Source organism: Poeciliopsis prolifica, unplaced genomic scaffold, assembly GCF_027474105.1.
Source record: "Poeciliopsis prolifica strain line A6 unplaced genomic scaffold, Auburn_PproV2 SCAFFOLD023, whole genome shotgun sequence".
Classification (NCBI taxonomy): Eukaryota; Metazoa; Chordata; class Actinopteri; order Cyprinodontiformes; family Poeciliidae; genus Poeciliopsis; species Poeciliopsis prolifica.
The window spans coordinates 6,959,803-6,975,913 of NW_026562398.1; the positions used below are offsets into that span (position 1 = coordinate 6,959,803).

A 16,111-nucleotide genomic window follows, 5' to 3' on the forward strand; every position below is an offset into this window, starting at 1 on the left:
CCACATTTTTAAAAGGTGTAGTAATTTTTTAACACAGTTAAAGATTTTTCTCTGGCTTTTGGTAAGAAAGAATATTTGTAGTAATCCTGACAGACATTTAAAATGCAAAGTTTAGTCAGAATTATTGTCAGACAGTAAGAAAAAAATGGTTATGTCTTGTTAAATATTGCTTGTAAATATCTGGTTTGTTTATGTTTTTTCTTTTTGCAAAACATTGAACAGATCCTAGATCTGAACTATTTGTTCTTATTATTGAATGAAAATTAATTTTCATTCAATAACAAGAATAAGAATTTTTGTTATTGAATTTTCATTTAAATTCAATAATTTTATTGAATTATCGAATTTGATTAATGCAAAATGTATTATTTAATTAATAAATTGTATTTATTAATTAAATTAAATTAATTTTAGCTAATTGAGTTTTATTTATTTTTTAAATAAATAATTCACTTTTTTAAAATTGTAATTTCCATTTTCTTGCTTCTCTTTTTGTTGAAAACCAATCTATATATAAACAAATGTAATTCTGTGGAAATAGACGGTAGAGTTAGTTCAACATGAGATGTTTTTTCCAGGCTGGTTTAACTGAACTATCTTCAATATAAGGTCGATTTTGCCAACATATTTTGTTTTTACTTGCGCAGCTCATGTCAGGTGACCTTGCTGCATCATAATGTCTCACTAGACTTGTTTTTTTCTCTCATTTCCGCTCTCCGCAGCTCCTTGTGTCTGTTTAAGCTTGAACTTAACCACGAACTGTCTCCATGCGCTCTGCTCCCCCTCGGAGCGAAGCTGCGCTCTGATTGGACAGACGCTGCCGCTCCGTTCTACTCCAAGTCCTTCTGACGTCAATACGCTTGTGGCATAGACGCACGAAGCCTCGGGAGCGTCAGGACCTTACGCCAACGAGGACGCCATATTGTGAGTGTCACGTTTCGACAGTTCTCTTCAAATGGTTTTAGGACTAAATATAAAAACAATATGAATTGAATAAAATAAAAATATGTGAGTTAACGAGTAATGAAAATAATAAGCAAAATTATATCAATATAAACTTTCTGGTTTTTTGTGCTCTGCTTAAATTTGGACCCTGATTTAAATGAGTGATCTTGCCTAATGGGTTTCCTAAGGATTATACATTCGTAAGAGTAGCACATTCTCATTATATTTATTCAGGTACAAGTTAAACATATCTAATTAATTACTCCTCTAAGAGTAAAAAAAGAATTTGGTAAAAAGTCTACTCGAGTAACTGATCAAATTATCAATCATTTAATATTTAAAAATTATAATAAGTTGCAAAAAGTAGCAAAATCAGGGCCAAAAAAATTCATATCAGTTTCTTTCAATATTGAGCTTATGAAACTTTAAGAAGAACCAATCGGTTTATCTGGTGAATTATTGGTTAAAACATGAAATGTAACTCCAGTAAGAGCAGAGGTGAAAGTAAACAGGTGTGGTCAAAAACTACTTTTCACCCATAAGTAAGTTAGTGATACTTCATAATAAAATTACAGCATAGTAGGCTAGTAACTGTTTTTCTTTTCAAAAAAGTTACTCAAGTCAATGTAATTGAGTAAATGTAACTAGTTACTTACCAGCTCTGTATATACCAGAATTGAGAGAAGGTAACGCGTCTATCTGCGCTCCAAGCAGAACACGCCACTCACAACATGGCGAACGTGCTGACGTGTGGTGTCTACGGCGAGGCCGATGCGGCGTCAACTCTTCCTCTTGCTTCCTAAATCCCAGCTCGTGATGCAGCCCGGCTGTTCCACCCGAACGTCTCCCTCCATCCGGGCTCTTCCGGCTGGGCCGCCTCCCTCCCTCCGCCCTTCTGATCCTCTTATCAGCGAGTAAGCGGCCAAGATGGATGTTGCGAACCAGGTAGGAAATTATCTCCCTATTTCTGCTGCTGTTCCTGTTTACATTTGCTCTTCGGTGAATGTTAATGCACAGATCGCGTTGCGGGATGGGATATTGATATTTTTCAATTCAGATTTGCTCCGTTCGTGTTGGAGATTTTTGATGCAGTCCTGACAAGCGTTAGGATTTTAAATATTAATTCAACAATATTGATAAATGATCATAATAATATCAATAATAATCCAGTTTGCGCAGACATTGTTCGTTGGATTATCATAGATATTTTTTTTCCAGCTAGTGATGCTGCAGACTGAGCGGCCCGCTTGTGCAGGATGTCCAGAGAGCCGCAGCAGGGACATTTAGCTCAGGAAGGAGATGATACTGACCGACCGCTCCAGAGAGACTCGGATAATTGATTCAGATTGCTCCTGTTTCAATTAGGCCGCTGTTGCTAAGATAACAAAAGCGGAATGTGATTAATTTTCTGGGCAGTACACAGGCCCAACATATAGGGGAGAAGGGGGAGGGGGAGGGGGAGGAGGAGGAGGAGGAAGGTCTCCTGCAGCTCTCTAAACAGCCGAGCGGTTTAAATAAAGCCCTTCATGTTTGCTCTGGAAAACCAGGCGCTCATCGAGCTGTCAGGCTGATCTGAGAGCAGATTTTGTCACCTGTTTCATTAGGATGCCTAGAAAACAAAACAACCTCAGGAAAGAGAGACAGAGAGAGAGAGACAGAGAGAGAGAGAGAGATAGAGAGAGAGAGAGAGGCGCTCGATGTGCGGCCATTTACTGATGCACACCTTCTGACTGCGGCGTCGCATCCACCTGCGCACAAATACCCTCTCCTTGCGCCACATTTAAGGCGCTTTCCCCTCATAAATAAGTAAAACACATAAATAAAAATGGCTGCCGCTGGATGCTGCAGGACAGAAACAGTTAATCAGCTTTGTCTAATTGTACTACTGGCAGCAGCTCTTTCCCTGCTCCACTCACGCAGCATTTCATAACCTGAAAGATGTGGCAGCTGAAGTATTTTTCAGTACTCTAGAAAAGCGTCTTCATTATAACTTTGCGGTTAAAAATATTGTAAAGAATCTGCTCCATCTTATTGTTTGTTTGTTATGTTGACAGCTGGTGGCCCAAGGGCAGTTCACTGTAGTCAAGCAACCACTGGGATTTATAAAAGTACTACAGTGGGTAAGTTTCCTTCCTCATTCACGTAGCAGAGACCATAAACAGACAGGGCCGGACAAAGCTTTTCTGGGGCCTGCCAGCAGATTTTCTCTTGGAGGCCCCCATTACCCCATACCAGCAAGTCAACACCAGATTCTTTATCATTTCTAGCAAATTTGTAATTAGCTTGCACAATACTGGTGTTTTTATGGCCGTTGATTTTAACCGTAAAAGATTAGCAAACTAAAAATAAATTAAATTTTTTTCCTTAACATTCTTGTTGTGTTTCTACTATGTTTTTTAGATTTGTTGAGATTTAATATTCTATTTATTTTTTGACTTGCCTTTCAGAGTTACTATTTTTTAGATTTTGTTGTGCTTTCTTTCTTGCATAATAACAATAAAATGAATTATGATTCTGAGTTAGAATCATAATTCATTGTTAGGGGCTCTCTTGTGATGACACACACTCATAAAACTGACTTGTTAGATCAACTCAATTAAAGTTTGAACAAGTTTTCCATTCAACAAATATATTTTTTTCTCAGAAATGTAACCGTTTTAGTCATTGTTTCGTAATATATTGTCATAAAACAAAAAATTAATCCGAAATTAACTTAATCTTCAACGTGAAACAAGATGTCTTTATCTTAAAAAATGTAACAAAATCATATTTGGTCACAACAAAGTAAATTTGGGTCAGTATTCTTTTAAAAAGACTTAAATAAGTTTACAGAAAAAAGCAGATTAGAGAAAATCACAACAGAAACTAGAAAGTGTAAAATACATTATCACTTTGTGTTGCATCTAACATTTTTATAAGTAGATTTTAATTGTTGTAGTGTTTTCCTAATTTTTTTACTTTTTGTAGTTGGAAAGGGCCGCAAAAAATCCATCCAGGGGCTGCAAATGGCCCTCGCCCCCTACTTTGAGCATCCTTGGTTTAGACATTTTTTTGCTACATCAAGTAAATATTTTTAGATAGTTTTTTAACCAATTAATTTAGGTACTTGAAAGTGATCTGATCTGTTTTGTGATAGCAGCTTGTGAGCGAGAAAGCAATCTATGTTACACAGCTCCGCAGTTTAAGTCGATTTTATTATCAATTTAATAATTTAAGTTAATCCAAAATTAAACAACATATTGACCTTATTTTCTATTTTCTCAGAAAAGCATACTTCTTTCAAATAAATCTACAAAATGTAAAATTGAGTCTTCCTGTTGCATTTCAGTTTTCATTTATGTCTAATATTGTATCAAATTTTTAAATGAGAAATTATCAAAATGTGAAAAGAAGAAAAATAATATATTTTATTTATAATGCCTTCTAGATCTTTTAGATATCAAAGGGTTGCAAAGGTGAAAAATAAACAAACAAGCAATTACAGTGGATTAATTGAAACACATATCTAAGAAATTGATGTAGCAGTTTTGCTAAAAACCTATTTTTATTCAATTAATCATCAGAATTACATAGAATAATTGATTACTAAATAGCTTAATATCACAGTCTTGCATTACTGGCAGCCAAAACATTCAAATTCAAAAATATTTCATTGATCCCAAAAGGAAACTGAATGCTGTTGTTTAAATTATTCAGAGTCGGGCATCATGTATTTCAAAATACATAAAAAAATAAATATAAAATAAGCATGAAGAACAGCTTCTTTAGTTTAGATAAGCAGTTATTGTTTGTTATATAACATACTGTCATCCAAAGTGTTTGTCCTCCATCAGCAGCAGAGACGATGCTGCAGGCTCGACTCTGGAGCTGCTCCAGTTTAGCTTTAGCTTCTGCTGGGAGAGTTTAGAAAGGAGGAGACGTTTATCCGACCCACATTTACCTCCACAGCTGCTTGAACACGTCGCCCACTCTCATGTCAATGCGTTTGTAGGAATAAGTTAATAAACTAAGAAGGTCACCTTGGGTTTTTTCAGTATGAGCTGCAATTTAAAGATGTCCTATTGTGTAAAATTCAAATTTTTTAGTTTTTATTTATTTATTTTTTTACGTCCATTTGGGTCTCAGCTGTGTCTTAAAGTACTTAAACAATCACAGAGATGATTTCTGTGAAATCCAAAAACCTCCCGATTGTCGAGTCACATTCGATGGACCCTGCTCCGTTGCCTAGCAACCGAAGCTGAGCTCCAACACATTTGTTCAGCTGGTTTTACTGCTGTATGCACTGCGCAATGGCTGCTGGAATTCTGGCTTAGTTTTTAGTGCAAATATCTTAGTAAACTTCACATAAAACAAGCTAACTTACAAGTAACTTTTAAGAAAGTCGTGTTTTAAAAAAATAATTTCTTAATATTGATTTAAAAAAAGTTCTTGTTCTTTTGGCAGATTATTTCTCTTGTAAGAACACATTTCTCCCTTGTTATAAGTTAATTTATCTGACAACAGAACAACAACTTGAATGAAATATTTATTTAAAACAAGCCTCTATATCTCGCTGAAAAGCTACTTCAATCTTAGTTTGTTTTATTTAAAGAACTAAGATGTTTCCACCAAAAACTAAACCAAAATTACTTGGAAAGATTTTGTGTATTTGCTGCATTCTTGGTTTTGCAGCAGGTTTTGCTTTTGCTTTTCAAACATGTATGGTTATGTAATTGTGCATCTGTGTGCAGTCATTTTCCCATCATTGAGTTGGGGGGCGTGGCCAGCAGCAGCTCATTTGGATTTAAAGAGACAGAGCCCCTAAAACAGATCAATCTGAAAGGAGCTCAAACAGATTAAAATCTCATTAACTGATGATGATTCTCAGCTGAAAACTGTAATGGAAATGTTTTCTATCGTCTATAGATGTATCCTAAGCATTACAGGTCACCTTTACAGTATTTTGATGGTTTTGGAGGAAGTCAGAGCCCAAGCCAGAGAGGAGCCATAACACAGATGAAAACATTACGGTGTTGACACAGCTCCGCGCTGTTACAGCCTCTGCGGATTTGCAGCACAGCAGTCAGAGGCATGAGTGTGCTGCATGACTCTGTAGTCCTTCCCTGGAGCTATGTGAGTGTGCCAGCACCTCATCACTGTCTCCCTGGGTCACTGCGAGCCAACCGACCAATCAGGAGGCCAGGGCGATGCATGAATCATCTGTCAGAGAGGGTCTGCGTGCCTCAGCGTCAGGCTGGAGGAAAGGCTGCCAGAGCGCCTGCTCTTCCTGCATTATTATGGGCATGTATCATAAGGAAGACAGGAATTTATTTATTTTTTAGGAGGGGGAAGAGGAGCCAATCCTCGGTGATATTATCCAGATTCTTGAACTGAATCCAGTGAAATCAGAGCAGGAAAGGAATAGATCTATGCAGCTTACCTGGTATCTTTGTTCTAGTTTCTGATACAAATATCTCAGTTCACGAGAAATAAGAAAAAAACTAACTTACAAGTAACTTTTTAGTAAGATATAGGAGCTTGTTTAAGTCCCATAATTCCTTGATGTTGATTTAAAAATGTACTCAGATTATTTAACTAATGACCAGACATTATTCCCATGTTATAAGTTAATTTATCTTCCAATAAATCTAACACTTTTTCAACAATTTTAAGTTATTTACATAAAAAAAAAATCCTCTATATCTTGCGGAAAAGTTATTTTTCAGCTACTTTGTCTTATTTCAAATGAACTAAGATATTTGAAGTAGAAATATCTTAAAATGCTTGATACGATGATACTGCGTCACCTTTGACCTCCTGTGCTTTCCTCTGTTTGTGTCTAATATAATGAAGGGTGAAACCTGAGAAAGGTGTGTTGGTTGTCAGAAGACAGTGAGTTACCAAACGCAGCTCCCATTTAGCCAAATATGGCCGTTTTCTCTCCTCTCCTGCTGCAGCAACACGCTGCTGCATTGGGTTTGGTCTGAATTTAAATTCATGCTCTGACTCATTCTCAGCAAACATTAAAAGGCCGAGAACACAAAGTAACAGCCCGATTCACTCGGCGTTAATCCGTAATGTGTAATAAAAGGTGTTTATTTTGTTGCAGCTCATTAGGTGTTTTCTGTACAGATGCTTCATTCGGTTATTACTCCAGGGCTTGTTTTCTGTTTATCTCCTATATGAAGAGAAAATTATCCTATTTAAAAATGTTTTAATGCATATTAAGGATGGAATAAAAAAAAGTGTGAGGTGCTTTATTTGTTTTGTGGCAAAATTACATTAACTCCAATACCATCCGCTTGAGCCACATGTGTCAAACTCTGTAGCTTTTCATGTGGCCCTCTAGATTCTAAACACTAAAAGTGATTAAATGTTATGTTATCAATCAAATCGATGCAGTTTTTATCTGCAATCAGTCCCTCCAGTTTATTGAGAATTATCACAAATTTCCGTCAACAAATCTAAACACTTTTTTATTACAGATGTTTTCGCACAAACTCTCATCAGATATTCTGACCAAGGAATATTGAAACAATGACTTGTATTTCTTTAACCAAAAGAGACAGAAAACATAGAAAACAGATTTCTTTATACTTTGGTAAAGATATATATATATATATATATATATATATATATATATATATATATATATATATATATATATATATATATATATATATATTACTTTTTTTTTTTTTTTTTTTTTGTGATGCATTGCCATGGCTCCAGTCCTCCCCTAATTGTCTGCAGAGACCAGAAATACAGAATGCTGACTTTGTTTCTTGCAAACATCAGTGCTTGTTTTTAAAACCTACCTGCATCCACGTTTGGATATCTGCAAGTGCAATGTGTTTGTTTTAAACCGTTAAGATTTGGAAGCAAAAATTGAAGAAAGTTTTCACTATCATTTTCTTTTTTTTTTTTTTTTAGCTATTATGTAACATGAATGCTTTTGAGTGGGATTTAATTTCAGGAATAAAACAGTTTCCAATAACAAGCCAGGATTCGTATGAAAAGGAAAATAAATAGTGGGCTCACAGCGAAATTGTTGGTTTTCAGGATACAGCAACTGTGTGGTATTAATCATTTATTTAAAACCTTAGAGATCCAGTACTTTGAGTAAATCTACCACAACCACCCAGAAATATGTTAGTTTGTGAAAAACAAGGTTTGAGAAGTTTTTGTATTTTTGTAAAGAGATGAGAAAAAAATAAGTCAGCAAACAAACCCCATAATGCAGCTTCTTGTTTGTTGATGAGATAATGAAAGAAGATATCTGTGAAAACTGAAACCTGGGTTGTAAATACTCCAGGTTTGATGAAATTGATACATTAAACCGGCTGAGAGGTGTAGTTTTTATTTTTTTAGAACAGCTTACTACAAGCAGAGTCCTGCAGCTGTAAATATTGAATTAAACCACCGCTGCAGCCATATTTCACCCTGTTCTTCATCTGCATGTTGGTAAGAAAAACCAAAACATTAAAAACTGTCTTTACCACCAATTTACATATAAGATTCATACAAATATTTTACTCAAAGTGTGAAATTCAGTTCTATAAATGTAAAAACGGGATAAATGTCCTGTTTGAATCATTCCAATAGAGATAAAACATTAGAATACATTCAATTATGAATTTAGGATTTATGTTGTGCTTAGTGCAAAAACATAAGAATTCAAACTCAAAACATTTTTAAAAAGTCAAAAATGTTCAACTTTTGAATCTCAGAAATGTCAAAGTGTTTTTTGATTAATGTCGACATTTCTGAGTTTATTGGCTTTTCAAGATCAGAAGTTTTCTTGTTTTCTTTTTTCTAGAAAAATTCTGTGATTAATCTCAAAAGTTTTTTGTCTAACCAAATGATAAATTTTTGTTTTTTCTGATTAATACAAAAAAATCTGATTATTCATTAATTCATTTTAACAGAAATTTACTATTTTTTTCTGTCTAAAATGGCCGTCATATAAATAAAAGTCCAAATAAACGGCAGCTATAAAAAAAAAAAAAAAAAAACGTTTGTCAAAACAAGATGGCGGCCTTGGGTGACTTCGAGTTATTCAAACCGGTGAAAAAAGTCCCGATGTTACAAAACATCATCCAAAAACCTAAACATAGAGGAAACAAACCTCCTGGTCACATGAGCTGAAAGATTATCGATCGCCGATTATAATTATAATAAGATTACCGATAATATTGTTTTTGCCGTTTATCAACGCCGTTTGTGGAAAACAGGCGATCAGAAGGAAGTGACGTGTGTCAGTTCAGAGACGCAGCGTGGACATTGAGGGTGTTTTCCCTCTGTAGCTCTGTATCCGGTGACAGATGGAGAAGCACCTCAGCCAGATTAATAGCTGGATTGTCCCTCCGATCGGATCTGGCCTGCAGAACCGGGAGGGTGTGGTAAAAATAGTCTGGCTCCTCTAATCTGCTGTAGGTGAGAGAGTCTGGGTCAGTTTGCACACGGACAGCTTTCACCAGGAACATAACCAGGGAATTAAAAGACAAAACAAACAAAACAAAAAACACAGCTATGCGGAAATTAAAATTTTCCCCAATAACCATGGCAACAGGGACAGTCTGTGCTGTGTTGGCTGTTAACAACGGTGCATTGATTTACACTTGGTGTGAATTTATCAACGGCGCAGAGGGACTGGAGGATGCTGCAGGCAGGAACCAAAAGCATTGCACACAGCAACAGTTATTAATATTTACAATAAGAGAAAACAGCAACATATATGAGCTTGTTTGCAGTCAAAAATTCCTTAATATTGATCTAGTTTTGTTTATAACAAGGCATTTTTCCAATGTAAATGTTACATAAACTGCCTGTGGAACTGGAACTTTTTCATTAATTTTAAGGAAGTACTGACTTAAAATAAGCTACAGTGTGATAAAAAGTTATTTTTAAGTTAGTTTTGTTTTATTTCAAGTGCACTAAAGTATTTTCACCAAAAGCTTTGTAGTGTGTCAGAATGTGTTCTGCAAAGGTATTGAACCTACGTCAAGCATCTTTGGTCTAGTGTCTTGTGCAAATATTGTCATATAAGACACAATTAACTTTCAAGTAATGTTTCAGAAAGAAATTAGCTTTTTTAAGTAAATAAGTCATTGATATTGATGAAAAAGTACCAGTTTCTCTGGCAGATTATTTCATCTTGTTATGTTACAAATTAAATAATCTGCCAGTAGAACTGGTACTTTTTCATCAAAGTTAAAAACAAGCTGCCAAATCTTGCTGAAAAGTTACTGTTAATTATTTTTGTCTTATATCAAATTCTCTAGTATAACTGCACTAAAAGGACCAAAAATAGTTGGTATGATTTTGTTTTTGCAGTGCATGCCTTTTGTCATGTTAGTCAGAAAATTCAATGTATTTTGAAAATAGGCCATGAGTGTTAAATCCAATTAAATAGTTTTTTAAAATACAAATAAATGTTTTAAAAGTCAACATCCGACATGTTGAAGCAACATTTTCTGAATCTACAGCTGCAAGTCTTCTGGGATATATTTGTAGCAGCGTCACACAACCAGAAAGTTGAAGTTCAGTCACATTGAAAAGAAATTCGAGTTTAGTCACAGATTCTCATTTTTACTTAGATCTGGGCCGTTATTGCTATGCATTATTATCTGTTGGTCTATGAACACTTTGAATTTTGTGCTTTTAACAATGAAAAAATGTGGACAATTTTAAGAATCTTCAATTCTTTTGAAAGGTGTTATAAATATAATTAAGAGAAGTAAACAAGTTGGTCGAGTTGGAAGTTGCCTTACATGAGAAAGAATATGGCTTCTCTTGCTGGAAAATAAAGTCCAATGCGAAGCCCTGAAAGATTGTCTGGAAAAACAAGCTAATTCTTCTTGTGCGTTTCTGTTTTCTACTTTTAATGTTTCCCAGATCTTTGCGATCTTCGCCTTCTCGACATGTGGCAGCTACTCTGGCATGTTCAAGATGAGTGTGGAGTGTAAAAACCGATCATATAGTAACCTGGGAATAGAAGTAGAATTTGAATACCCGTTCAGGTACGACAAACGTCATTAAAATAATTAATAATTTGATTTACATGTTGTTTTCTTGAAGTATTGTTTTATCTCTTCTCTCTCTTCTTCTTGTGTCTTTTTGTTTGCGTTCTTGTCTTCAGGCTCCATCAGGTTTACTTCGACGCCCCCACCTGCGAGGGAGGGAAACCGGACCGCCAGTTCCTGGTCGGGGACTACTCTTCTTCAGCCGAGTTCTTCGTAACCATCGCCGTCTTCTCCTTCCTCTACTCCATGGCAGCCCTCGCCACCTACTGTTTCGTTCTGGAGAAGTACCGCGAAAACAACAAGGGGGCCCGGATTGTGAGTTCTTTCATTCACATTTTTCAACTTGACCGGCGCAAAATGTCAAATAGCAATGTTATAGTTTTATACCACTGCTTGGTAGGTTTACATTTTGTATTTTAGGAGCTATGCATACAAAGTTTTAATACTTTGCATGCAAAATAACATGTATTTTAATATTAAGTGTTAAAACTTACATAGAGTGTAAAGTTGACTGTTTATTTCTGTTTCTGTCTCCTGGGCAATAAAAAAATGTCATCCAGAAGTAGATTTCAGCATCAGAAAAACATGCTTCTTCTTAAGCACCTTGAAAAGAAAAGAGTGATTAAAACTTGGATTAATTTTTATCAATATTTACATTACGACGTTTAGCAATTCTTCTCGTTTTCGGGATTTCATTGAGGCATTTTATCAAACTAAATCATAGCTGTGGGTTTATTGCAAAATTTTCACAAAAATGGTCAAAAGCATTGGGTGAGAGTGATGCTAACTCCCACCTGACCTGCAGGTGGCAGTATTTCTGACTTCTGCCATTCTGCCGTATGTTAGCGCAGGGCATTCTGGGTAAACAGAACCAAAACAAACATCAGAGTCTAACACTGGCTGGACCAACATCATAACAGAAATCCTACAACCACAAAACTCTGCTGATCATTTTTGTTCATATTTTGTGAAGAAGGAAGTTCTGCTCATGTCGTCTTCAGAGGTTTTTGTGTCATTTCCTGCAGTAGTTTCTGCTGCAGCGCCACTACAGGCGAGGAGGGGAACAGTCTGATTGATTTAGTCCCCAATCAGACTAACAGGTGTTGAAATTGCCTAAAGTATAAAAATATTTCCATGTCCAATTTGTCTGATTGTTGCTTCATTCTTATGCTTTTTCTTCAACATACAAATTTCAGAAGGAGTTTAATGAATAAAAAATGTTGTAAACATTCCTAAAGTAGACAAACAAATAATTGGTTTATCAAAAACAAAAAACCAATCACAAAATCCTGCGGGATTGATTTAGTGATGGAATTACAGTGACATGCTTTCCTGATGTCATGATGTTGTTGGTTTCAAAAACAGATTTGATTGTTTTTCTGGTTCTAGGACTTTGTCGTGACAGCAGTGTTTGCCTTTATGTGGCTGGTCTCATCATGTGCTTGGGCTAAAGGCCTGTCAGACGTGAAGACAGCCACCGATCCAGAGAGGGTGATCACTCTCATCCAGGCCTGCGACGATCGGGAAAACCTCTGCAAAGAGGTCTACGACCCCAAAGTCTCCGGGCTCAACACCTCTGTGGTGGGTTCCCGATTCTGAGCAGCATAAAGAATCACTGTGAGATTGACGTTGGTCTTACGATGAACATTGGTCTCCATCCAGGCTTTTGGTTTCATCAATCTGATCCTTTGGGTGGGAAACCTGTGGTTCGTCTTCAAAGAGACCGGCTGGATGGCTGCGTTCACGGGAACGTACGTCCCATCGCAAGAGAAGCAGCCCGCCCCCGATTCCTTCGCCCAGGGAGGCTACGGACAGCAGGACCCGTACGCCGGCACCCAGGGCGGATACCAGCCCGAGTACGGCCAGCAAGGGGGCTACAATGAAGACGGAGGTTACAACCAGGGCTACGATCAGCAGCCCACCTCCTACTCCAACCAGATGTAAACCTCCTCAGCCAAAACAGCTGCAGGACGGTGAGTTCATCAGTCAGTACAGGATATCCACACGCATCCTGAGAATGTCTTAAATTAATGTGTAACTAAAATACACAGGTGGGTAGAGTATCCAAAACTGCACTTAAGTAAGTCAACGTATTTTTATTCAAGTGAAGACAAAAAGTATTTGGTAAAAGTCTATTCAAGTACTGAGTAACTGGCCAAATTATCACTCATTTAATATGTAAAATTACAAAATCAGACAGACCAAAATATAAAGTTAAGTGGAACCTTTGGTGTTTTAAGGACCAAAATGACAATAATTGATATAATAATTAAAAAATAACAAAATCAGGCAAAAGTAAATGTATCCAAATCAGTTTTTTTTTCCCGATAAAAATCTTATGAAACTTTCCCAAAAACTGCAAATGTGTGTCTGCATCTGGTGGATTTCTGGTAAAAACTTGTTTTTCATTCAGTGGGGAGAAAATTCAGATATTTTACTCAAGTCAAAGTAGAAATACTTGATAATAAAATAAGAGGAAAAAGTACAGTGCAGTAAAATACCTCTAAAAGTAATATTTTTCAAAGAAGTTACTCAAGTCAGTGTAACCTGCTGCCACTCAAATCTGCTGAAATCTTTCGAATTCATAGACAGAAAGTAAGTTAGCCTAAAAGCTGCAGTATGTAACTTTTATAATACATACTTTTTTCATAATTGTTAAAACTGTCACCATGTTTGTAATCAATCAATCAATCTGTGAGAAGATTGATATCCTCTGAGTTAACGTCTGAAAAAATGTAATGAACGTGAATCAAAATCTGTTTTTGAATAAAAACATGACAGATGTTTGTGGCACAACTAACAACAACAACAATAATAATGAATTGTTTGTGTTGTGATTAATATTTTCCATTTAAAGAGATATAAACTGTTGGATGACCAAATTTGTGCCATTCTTGATTTGCAGTAAGCGGCCCCACAAAATTAATCGCAGGGCCACAAATGGCCCAAGTGCCTTACTTTGGACACCCGTGATGTAAAGCATCTTTGAAAATCCCTTGTGCTGAAATTTTCCACACAGATAAACTTGATTGATCGATTGGTGCATCCTGTTTCTTCTCTCTCCTCCTCAGGGCGATCTGGTCGTTGTCGGAGCGTTTCTCAACCACCACCTGCGTCTCCACACGCCGCTGTGTGTCTGTCTGTGTGTCTGTGAGGCGGCAGGCGGCGGCAGGGGAGGCCGCACTCTTACCATACGGGGAGGGGACGGGCGGGTCGGTTCTGGGGTGGGCGGGAATGGATTTCTTCTGTTTGCTGTAACAATGATGATTATTCTCGTGATGTATTTAACTGTAAAAGACAACAGAGGATTGTCTGTTTGGGTATACGAGAAAAACTTGAACACAAATACCAAAACATTCGTAAGGGAAACCTTGTTGTGACAGAGAAAATTTATGATGGGGGAAAAAATTGTAGTTATATTTAACTTGAGAGAATGTATTTGTCTGTGCTGTGTAAATATCGACTTGCTGATATATAAATATATATATGATTATATGTACACAGTTGAATAATTGTGCACTCTATATTAGTTGTTATACAACAAATGTTGAGCACAGAGTTATTCAATTGCATTTATTTTGGTTCTGTTTAGGAGCTCTCATAGTTTTAACCTTTACTGACCGGATTCACAGTCACATTTAAATCTGAATATTTGCTTTGAATTAATGATTTGAAAAATAACAATCTGGGCAAAGGCTGCAAATAATGACTAAAAACCAAGATATCTATCTATAGAGAAGTGAGTGACAGTGGTAATGTTAGTGATGAAAGTAGGTTTTTATATATTTTTCAACCATCTGATATCACAAGTGGATACATTCTGGTTGTGCGCTGATTATTATTGATCCTGGCATCTGCAAATCACAAGTGCGTTTGGAGAAGAAAATTACCTTTGGCGTCTCATATTTGCTGTGTTGTCAGTATGGAAATTGTGAAATCAGATGGTGTAGTAAGAGTTTCTGTGTATTTGTTTGGATGGCATTCATTTTACATTGTCAAAAAAAGAAAAAAAAATCTTGTCCTTTTCTCGATCGCCTTCTTTGTGATTCGGAAAGTCCTCAGACAGAGATGTGTGTGTTTGTTTTGTTTTTTTTATGGTGTTTTTGTCACACTTTAATCACTTCGACACAGATTAAAACGTAAACGAGGGTTTATTAGGTTTCTAAAAATCATAGTCGTGCCACACACAACGCGCCGTCTTCATCCCGCCCTTGACTCTCCTCCTCTTCCGATTGGAAATCCGGTTTAGTGCGTGCATCCTACTCCGACATTCCATCAATAATCCCACGTTAGAGGCCGAGGCTCAGGAACAAAGCAAGACCCGATGTTTGGTACACAACACTGATTATTACAGCAGCTCTGCCATAATCTACTGAAAGCACAAAGTGCTGCAATAACTGCTTGTATCCAGATGCAAACACACCTGTACGGCTGCGGCTGCCCATCCTCCGTACGGATCTCCAAGCAGCATGTTTGCCAAACGATAGCAGATGTGTTTTATTGGCATTTAGCTTCCACAGCTCTCAACAGAAACAGCCGTAGTTCAACTCCAGTGCATCTCTAGTCATTGTAAAATCTTGTTCCCTCTCTCTCTCCTTTTTTTTTGCTTTTCAATCAGAGTTCTTAGAGCCAGGCAATCTAGAAGCTACTTGCTTTCTCTCCCTTTCTGTCTTTCTTTCTCTTCCACTGTAGCTCTTATAAATATGCTGAAATGAAATATAGTCTGTCGTTAGTGGTGAATGATGTCTTGTGATACTCTCTAAGCCCTCAAGTAGTGCTGTGTTTTATTGTCTATGATGTATTCATATTAGTATTTATGATGATGATAAGTCGGAAAAAAATATTCAAGACTCTCCAAAGTTTTGCCGTATTCTTATTATATGGGATTCATGTGAAACTAAATGAAATAAACTTGAAATTATTCTGTTGAAGAATTAATTGTGTTTATTGTCTCTGGATGACTGTTGAGACACTTGTTTCATGTAATTTTTGTTATGTTTAATGTGAATATGGGATGGTAGTTGCATCTATCACTACTTTTTTGAGTATGAAGTATTGCAAGTACAATCTCTACCTAACTTTACTGGATGAAGGACAAACATATTTTAAATAAAAATGCACCAGATTAACTTATGTTAAGGTAAGACTTCTTTAGATCACAT

The 16,111-nt window shown here is 36.4% G+C and overlaps 1 protein-coding gene across 1 annotated transcript; it reads left to right on the plus strand.

The window, feature by feature from the left end:
• The first annotated feature begins 1,783 nt into the window (after positions 1–1,783).
• sypb (synaptophysin b) lies at positions 1,784–15,883 on the plus strand. The gene is made up of 7 exons (XM_055045851.1): positions 1,784–1,890; positions 3,000–3,065; positions 10,822–10,946; positions 11,066–11,264; positions 12,339–12,530; positions 12,612–12,922; positions 14,021–15,883. Exons 1-6 carry the CDS (start codon positions 1,873–1,875, stop codon positions 12,891–12,893), a joined length of 882 nt encoding a protein of 293 aa, XP_054901826.1. The 5' UTR covers positions 1,784–1,872; the 3' UTR covers positions 12,894–12,922; positions 14,021–15,883.
• Positions 15,884–16,111: the final 228 nt, after the last annotated feature.